This window comes from Rhinoraja longicauda, chromosome 17, assembly GCF_053455715.1.
Source record: "Rhinoraja longicauda isolate Sanriku21f chromosome 17, sRhiLon1.1, whole genome shotgun sequence".
Classification (NCBI taxonomy): Eukaryota; Metazoa; Chordata; class Chondrichthyes; order Rajiformes; family Arhynchobatidae; genus Rhinoraja; species Rhinoraja longicauda.
In genome coordinates this window covers 40513671-40521412 of record NC_135969.1, presented here as the reverse complement: position 1 = coordinate 40521412, position 7742 = coordinate 40513671, and the positions used below count along the sequence as shown (strand labels likewise).

General features: G+C 49.5%; 1 protein-coding gene across 6 annotated transcripts in view; it reads right to left on the bottom strand.

The window, feature by feature from the left end:
- Window positions 1–763: 763 nt before the first annotated feature.
- prickle2b (prickle homolog 2b) overlaps window positions 764–7742 on the bottom strand; it is a 182412-nt gene continuing 175433 nt past the window's right edge. For all 6 annotated transcript variants that reach the window (XM_078414552.1, XM_078414556.1, XM_078414551.1 and 3 more), the window contains 2 exons: window positions 3727–4587; window positions 764–2235 (listed from right to left, as the gene is read on the bottom strand). In XM_078414552.1, coding sequence (XP_078270678.1) covers window positions 1361–2235; window positions 3727–4587 — 1736 coding nt within the window. In that variant the 3' untranslated portion in view covers window positions 764–1360. The remainder of the gene's footprint in view (window positions 2236–3726; window positions 4588–7742) is intronic.

Genomic DNA, 7742 nt, shown 5'->3' with positions numbered 1-7742 from the left:
CTCAATCATTCACTTTGAAAAAGGCACACCGTGCTGGAGTAGCTCAGCGGGTCAGGCAGCGTCTCTGGAAGACATGGACAGGTGGCGTTTTTGGTCGGGACACATCTTCAGACTGATTGTATTGGGGGAGAAAGCTGGAGGAGAGGTGGGGGGCGGGACAAAGTCCGGCAAGTGATAGGTGTGTACGGGGAGGGGGAGTTTGACTGGCAGATGTTTGGACAAAGGCTAGAGATGGATAGATAAGAGGCCGTGAGGTAAGGTCATTGAAATGTGAAGCCAGAGGAAGGGGGCGGAGGGGGGCGGGGTTAAGAAAAGGTAAAGACAGCTAGATTGTGGGAGAACTTCATACCTCATCTTTCAACAAGCTAGGATGGCACGGTGGCGCAGCGCCAGAGACCCGGGTTCAATCCTGACTACGGGTGCTATCTGCACGGAGCCTGTACGTTCTTCCTGTGTGTGACTGCGTGGGTTTTCTCCGGGTGCTCCGGTTTCCTCCCGCGCTCCATAAAAACGTGCAGGTTTGTTGGTTAAATGGCTTCTGTGAGTTGTCCCCCGGTGGGTGGGAAAGAGCGGGAGGCCGCTGGCTGGCGTGGGCCGGCGTGGGCCGGGTGGGCCGGAGGACCTGTTTCCACCACGTGTCTCTGAAAGCTCAATCAGCACGAATCGCGGAACTGTAAAGGATTATGGGTTTTGTAACGAAGCAGAGAAAAAAAAATCACAAAAATCAAAATCATTAAATAAACAACCAGCGGAAGGATGCAACATTTTTAATAAATTTCCCATTGAAAACAGAACAAATAAAGTGAACATGCATGGATCACTACCTCAAAACACTTTTTACATTACAAAATATAAAAATACTTCTTTAGAAATCCTTGTTTGCATGATATGTACAGAAGATATAATTAACTTAGTGAAATTTTAACTTTAATTATAGCACGTTGCATTTTAAACACGATTGGGTAAGCGATTGTGGAATATTGTTTGGTATATTGATTATTAAACTTGATCTATAACACTGGCAGTGAGATAAAGATACACTACACCATCAGATCATCGACAAATATCAAGTTGTAAACATGCTCACAGGTATGCAGGCAATGAAATTCTAGTAATGTATACTATGTTTTAATAGACTATAATCGTCGAATGTATATTAGATATTATATTACAAAGAAAATCAAAGCGAGAAAGCAAGCCAAAAAAAAAAACTCCTTCATGTAACCACAGTAATGTTGTAGTAGGTTGTTTTAAAATACTGAATAAGTCATATTGCCTTTGCCAATGTTACTTCTTAATAATTAATACGAGTGCAACTTTTTTAGTTTACATTCTTGCGAGAAATAGGTTGTGCAAAATGTTATGAGATCACGCAGTTCTTGCTTTTCTGCCTCTTTCTGTAGTGTGACTGGTACCTGCCGCCCAGCGAGGATGACAGAGGGAGCGGGGAGTTGTAGCCATACATCAACTCCTCGCTGGTGATGGGGCGGAGCTGGACGGGGCGCGGGATGGGCTGGCCCAGGAAGTACCCGTCTTCCTCCGACTCGGAGGAGGAGGAGCAGGTGGAGCACCAGTCGCTGTGGTCGTTGAAGTAAGGCCTCAGCAGCTTGTCGCCGGCCTGGTTCTGCAGCGTCAGGTCCGAGGCCGTCCGGGGATAGCGGCCGCCGCAGGGGTCCCTCAAGTGGCCGCTCCCGAACGCCTCCCTCCCGCCCCGCCTCGTCACCAGCTGGCCGTAGTCTTCGCCCGGGAACGCTTGGGGCCGGTCCCTGGCCTGGCAGCAGCGGTCCGAGGCCAGGTGGAGGGCGTTGTCCGAGCGGGAGCGCCGCGACCTCCGGGACCTGTGGCGGTGGCGGCGGGAGGCGTGCTCCTGGCCGTGGAGGCGGCGCTGCGTCCGATCGCTCATGGGGGCGATCCTGGCGTTGATGCCCGGCCCCGCCCTGCTGCCCACCGCGCCGTCCGGGCAGTCGAACCCTGGCGGCAGCCGTGCTTGCGCGGACAGCTGGCGGTACTGCAGTGGGTGTCGGAGTCTGTCCATGGGCGGCTGCGTGTCATGGTACTGCTGGGCAGAGTTCAGGCTCCGAATGGACTCTGTGCTCCGGAACCTGGCGGACGAGTTGAGGGTGCCCATGTTACTCAGCTTCTCCGATCCATTCATTCCCGAGTCCTTGCTCAAATCCGGCATTGAAAACCTGGACAAATGCTCTTGCTGCCTGGCACCACCTTCCGTAGAAGCCCCTGGAGATACAATTACACGTTTGCACAATATTAAAGGTCTGCATGTGGAAACAAAAAAATCTAACTCAGCATTGCTCACAAATTGCACACAGGTGCTTCTATTCTGATTCAGAAATGAGACTGAAGAACGGTCTCGACCCGAAACGTCACCCATTCCTTCTCTCCAGAGATGCTGCCTGTCCCGCTGAGTTACTCCATCATTTTGTTTAGTTTAGTTTAGTTTAAAGATACAGCGCGGAAACAGGCCCTTCGGCTCACCGGGTCCGCGCCGACCAGCGATCCCCGCACATTAACACTATCCTACACACACTAGGGGTAATTCTTACATTTCCCAAGCCAATTAACCTACAAACCTGTACGTCTTTGGAATCCAAAGATCTCGGAAAAAACCAACGCAGGTCACGGGGAGAACGTACAAACTCCATACAGACAACAGTTGGGATCGAACCCGGGTCTCTGGTGCTGCATTCGCTGTAAGGCAGCAAATCCACCTTACAACTCAGTTACTGTGCAAGCAACTATCTTTGTTTGCCTATACCATAGATAGATACACAGAGTGCTGGAGTAATTCAGCAGGTCAGGCAGAATCTCTGGAGAAAAAGGCTAGGTGACGTTTCGGGTCGGAAAAACATCACCCATCCTTCATTAAAAGTGAGCAGTTGTTTAAGAATAAAATACCACACCTCAAGCACGAAATTAGAATGAAAGGCCCTTCGAAAATACTGGAAACCAAATTCGAATTAGTTTCAAATTTTAAAACCAGGGCCTCCAAAATGATTCTTCTTTGTTTTTTTTACACGTCTTGCATAATTACCATTAACAGTTGCAGAATATAAAAAATACTAAGAATACTAAAAAATCGGGAAAAGAGTTTTTAATTAAGTTTAGATACAAGGAACTTCCAGATGCTGGTTAATACACATGTGGACACAGAGCGCTGGAGTAACTCAGCGGGTCAGGCAGCATCTGTGGAGAACATGGATAGGTGATGTTTCGGGTCTCTAGAGATGCTGCCTGACCCGCTGAGTTACTCCAGCAATGCGTGTCCTTTTTCATTAAGTTTGATGGCCAGAATTGTCTAATTCTAGCCAATTATTCCAGAAAAAGCACTGAAACTGCCGGCCAAACAAACAAATCCTGGAGAGTTCTGCCAGAAACAGGGGGTGCAGCGGTAGAGTTGCTGCGTCACAGCGCCAGAGACCCGGGATCGATCCTGACAACGGGTGCTGTCTGTACGGAGTTGGCACGTTCTCCCCGTGACCCACGTCTCCGAGATCTGCGGATTCCTCCCACACTCCAAAGACGTGCAGGTTTGGAGGTTAATTGGCTTGTGTCTGTATACTTGGTATAAGTGTAAATTGTCTCTAGTGTGTGTAGGATGGTGGTTGTGTGCGCGGGGATCGCTGGTCGGCGCGGACTCGGTGGGACGCGCTGAATCTCTGACATAAGGCTCCATTAGTTTGTCGTGATGTAGGGGGAGTAACACTGTACCTGTGGCTTTTGAAATTTCGAGGGATTCGATCGATTCCCGCGGCGTGCGCTCCAGAAGTTTGAGCTGATCGGTGAAGCTCAGCGCGCTGATCGGGTGCCTGGTTCGACACTGGTGGGAAATCAGCTCCCTCTCCATGTCCGCGTAGCCCGGCACGTTGGGGTTGGATCGGGACTCGGGAATGCTGTGGGTCGAGGTGCTGCTGAAACTTTCCTGGGCTCTGACGGCCACGGGATAATACTCGTCCTTCTTCTCCGGCACGAAGCTGTCGCTGCGGTCCTTCAAGGCGGCGGCCGGCCCTCTCTTTGCGTTGAACTCCTTGGCCCACGGGTCGGACTGGGCGGCCATGCAGGGCGGCGGGTTGAACTCGGTCCGCGCGCCGTACTGGCCGAGCGACTGAGAAGGCCGCTCGGCGAAGGCGGCCCTCTCCGCCGCCTTGCCTTCGAACTGGTAGCCGTCCCTGCTCTTCCACAGGGCCTCCTTGTTCAGGCTGGCGGCTTGGCCGGCGGACAGGCTCAGCATGTCCATCTGCTGGGAGAGGGGGTCGATGTCGGTGGAGTACCTGCTCATGGACGGCTGCGAGACGGTCTGCCTCATGCCCTTGTCCTCCGCCTTGCCGCTGTTCCTCCCGATCCGGGCGCTCCGCCGGGACTCCTTGGAGCGGGCGCTCTGGAAGGCCGAGTCCGAGGAGTCCGAGCCATTGGGATCGTCCCCGATGCTGCAGGTCCTCGAGCAAAATATCTGCCCCTGCTTCGGCAGGAAGGGCCGTCCGAGCAGAGACTTCTTGCAGCGGGCACAGCAGAAGCACAGCTCGGTGGCGTGCCAGTGCTGCCCGTCATACGTCATCTGGCCCTGGTCAATACCTGCACAAAATAAAGTTTTAATAAACAAACCTTTCATTGGATCACCGTAACCAGAGAGAGAAGACTTTGCATCGTGAGCATCACAACGGGCTTCTCTGCCCTTCCCCAATTTAAACTTGTACCAAGATGGACAAACAGAGGTGGGGGAGAGGGGCAAAGATTTAATAGGAATCTGAGGGCCAACTATTCCACACAAAAGGGTGGTGGGTATATGGAACGAGGTAGTTGAGGCAGTGACTATCGCATCATTTAAAAACATTTAGACAGGTACATGGATAGGACAGGTTTGGAGGAATATGGGCCAAACGCAGGCAGGTGGGACGAGTGTAGCTGGGACATGGCTAGTGTGGGCAAGTTGGGCAAAAGGGCCTGTTTCCACGCTGTATTACTCTATGACTAATCAACATGAATGGACAATCAGCACCAGGCAAGGCTCATGCTAAGAAAATATCTGTTAACAAAATATAAGTCAGTTATAGTCACGTAAAATGGAAACAGGCCCTTCGGCCCAACCTTAGTTTAGTTTAGCTTATGTTGCTAGAACAATAAGCTAAGTGTGGAAACAGGCCCTTTGGCCCAACTTGCCCACACTGGCCAACATGTCCCAGCTCCACTAGTCCCACCTGCCTGCGTTTGGTCCATATTCCTCCAAACCTGTCCTATCCATGTACCTGTCTAAATGTTTTTTAAATGATGAGGTACAGTGAAAAGCTTTTTTCTTGCATTCAGCGGAAAGATTATACATGATTACAATCAAGCTTATCTGCTCCAATCAACCTACAAAGCTGTATGTCGTTGGGGTGTGGGAGGAAACCAGAGCACCCGGTGAAAACCCAGGTGGTCACGGGGAGAACGCACAAAACTCCGTACAGACAGCACCCGTGGTCAGGATTGAACCCGGGTATCTGGCGCTGTAAGGCAGCAACTCTACCGCTGCGCCACCGTGCCGACCCTGAGTAATTTTAATCTACTAACATCCCGTTCTCCCAAAAGTTTGGAACCACATTCTGGGATTGAGTCAAAGTGCACACTTTTAGATACTTTGTCCTCACAAGGCAGTGGAGGCCAATTCTCTGAATGCATTCAAGAGAGAGCTAGATAGAGCTCTTAAGGATAGCGGAGTCAGGGGGTATGGGGAGAAGGCAGGAACGGGGTACTGATCGAGAATGATCAGCCATGATCACATTGAATGGCGGTGTTGGATCGAAGGGCCGAATGGCGTCCTCCTGCACCTATTGTCTATTGTCTATTGTCCAACGAATCAGTATTGTTATTTCTGTGGCTGTGAAGACCTTACATACAGTATAGCGACGTTTCAGATTTCCAAAAGACACTCTGAAAAAATGGCAAATGATCTTTGCCTTCCCTTTACCCAGGACCAATGTTGCCAGTGGTAATGCAATCAACATTCATAGTTCCCAGAAAGTTGTATCACAAGTAAGAAGGGTGGTCAAGAAGGCTTTTGGTACACAGGCCTTCATCCATCAGTGTATTGAGTATAGAAGTTGGGAATTAATGTTGTAGTTTGCAAGACATTAGTGTGGCTGCACTTACGATATTGTGTCCGGTGTTGGTCTTCCTCATATACGAAGGATGTTGTTAAGCTGGACAGAGTGCGGAGAAAATCTACGAGGATGTTGCTGGAACTTGAGGGCATGAGCTGTCGGGAGAGGTTGGGCAGGCTAGGACTTTATTCCTTGGAGCACAGGAGGATGAGGGGTAATCTTTTAGAGTTGTGTAAGATCTTAAGGGGAATAGATAGGGTGAGTGCACTGAGCCTTTGAGCCAGGGGAGGGGATTCAGCAAGCAGTGAATATAAGTTGGAGGTGAGAAGGGAAAGATTTAATAAGAACCCGGGGGGCAACCTTTTCATGCAATGGGTGGTGGATATATGGAACGAGCTGTCAGAGGAGGTAGTCAAGGCAGGTTAAAAGATTTAAACCTTTAAAAGACACTTGGACAGGTGCGTGGATAGGAAAGTTTCAGCGTTCTCTGACCAGTCTCATTGTCTCTGACTACATTTTATCTCTGTTCGCTTTGATGTTACTTTCTCCCAACTAACAATGATCTATTCTACATTTTCCTGGATCTCCATTCCCTTTGTCCTATTTCCACACCTGACACTTCCTGATCTATGTGCCTTCCTCTCACCTGACATCAGTCTAAAGAAGGGTCTCAACCCGAAGCTTCACCCGTTCCTTCTCTCCAGAGATTCTGCCTGTCCCACTGAGTTACTCCAGCATCTTGTGTCTGTCCAAGGTTCATGGGCCAAACGGGGGCAGGTGGGACTAATGTAGACGGGGCATCTTGGTCAGCATGGAGCAAGTAGGCCCGAAGGGTCTGTTTCCGCGCTGTATGACTCTGACATCTAATCATAGAGTCATAAAGTCATAGAGTGATACAGTGTGGAAACAGGCCCTTTGGCCCAACTTGCCCACACCGGCCAACATGTCCCAGCTACACTAGTCACACCTGCGTGCGTTTAGTCCATATCCCTCCAAACCTGTCCTATCCATGTACCTGTCTAACTGTTTCTTAAAGGTTGGGATAGTCCCAGCCTCAACAACCTCCTCTGGCAGCTTGTTCCATACACCCACCACCCTTTGTGTGGAAAAGTTACCCCTCAGATTCCTATTAAATCTTTTCCCCTTCACCTTGAACCTATGTCCTCTGGTCCTCGATTCCCCTTACTCTGGGCAAGAGATTCTGTGCATCTACCCGATCTATTCCTCTGATGATTTATAGACAATTTTATAATCCTGCAGATGCATAAATGATTTGAGCCTCTGACTTGTAAGTGTAGGCTTCAGGTAACTTAACCATTCTCACAGTGCATCCACACTGTAATTAGGTGTGCCGTAAGAACCGCCAAAGGCACTAAATAGTCAAGCATAGAGGTAGTGGAAGATAGAGAGCACAGTTCATTGATAGTCCAAGCAGATGATGCCAGGATAAAAAACGATGTTTGTGTTTTTTTAAATTAGTGTTTAGAGTAAAGATTGTGGTTGGCTTGTGGTTTGTTAAAATTATTTGCTCACATTATAAGATGTTATTACAGCATTTGGCAGAGATTCACATTGATTAAAATGACAGGGCAATATATTTGCAAGCGGCTGGAATCAGTTTCACTGCAGCACAGCAAGGAAAAGAGTTTT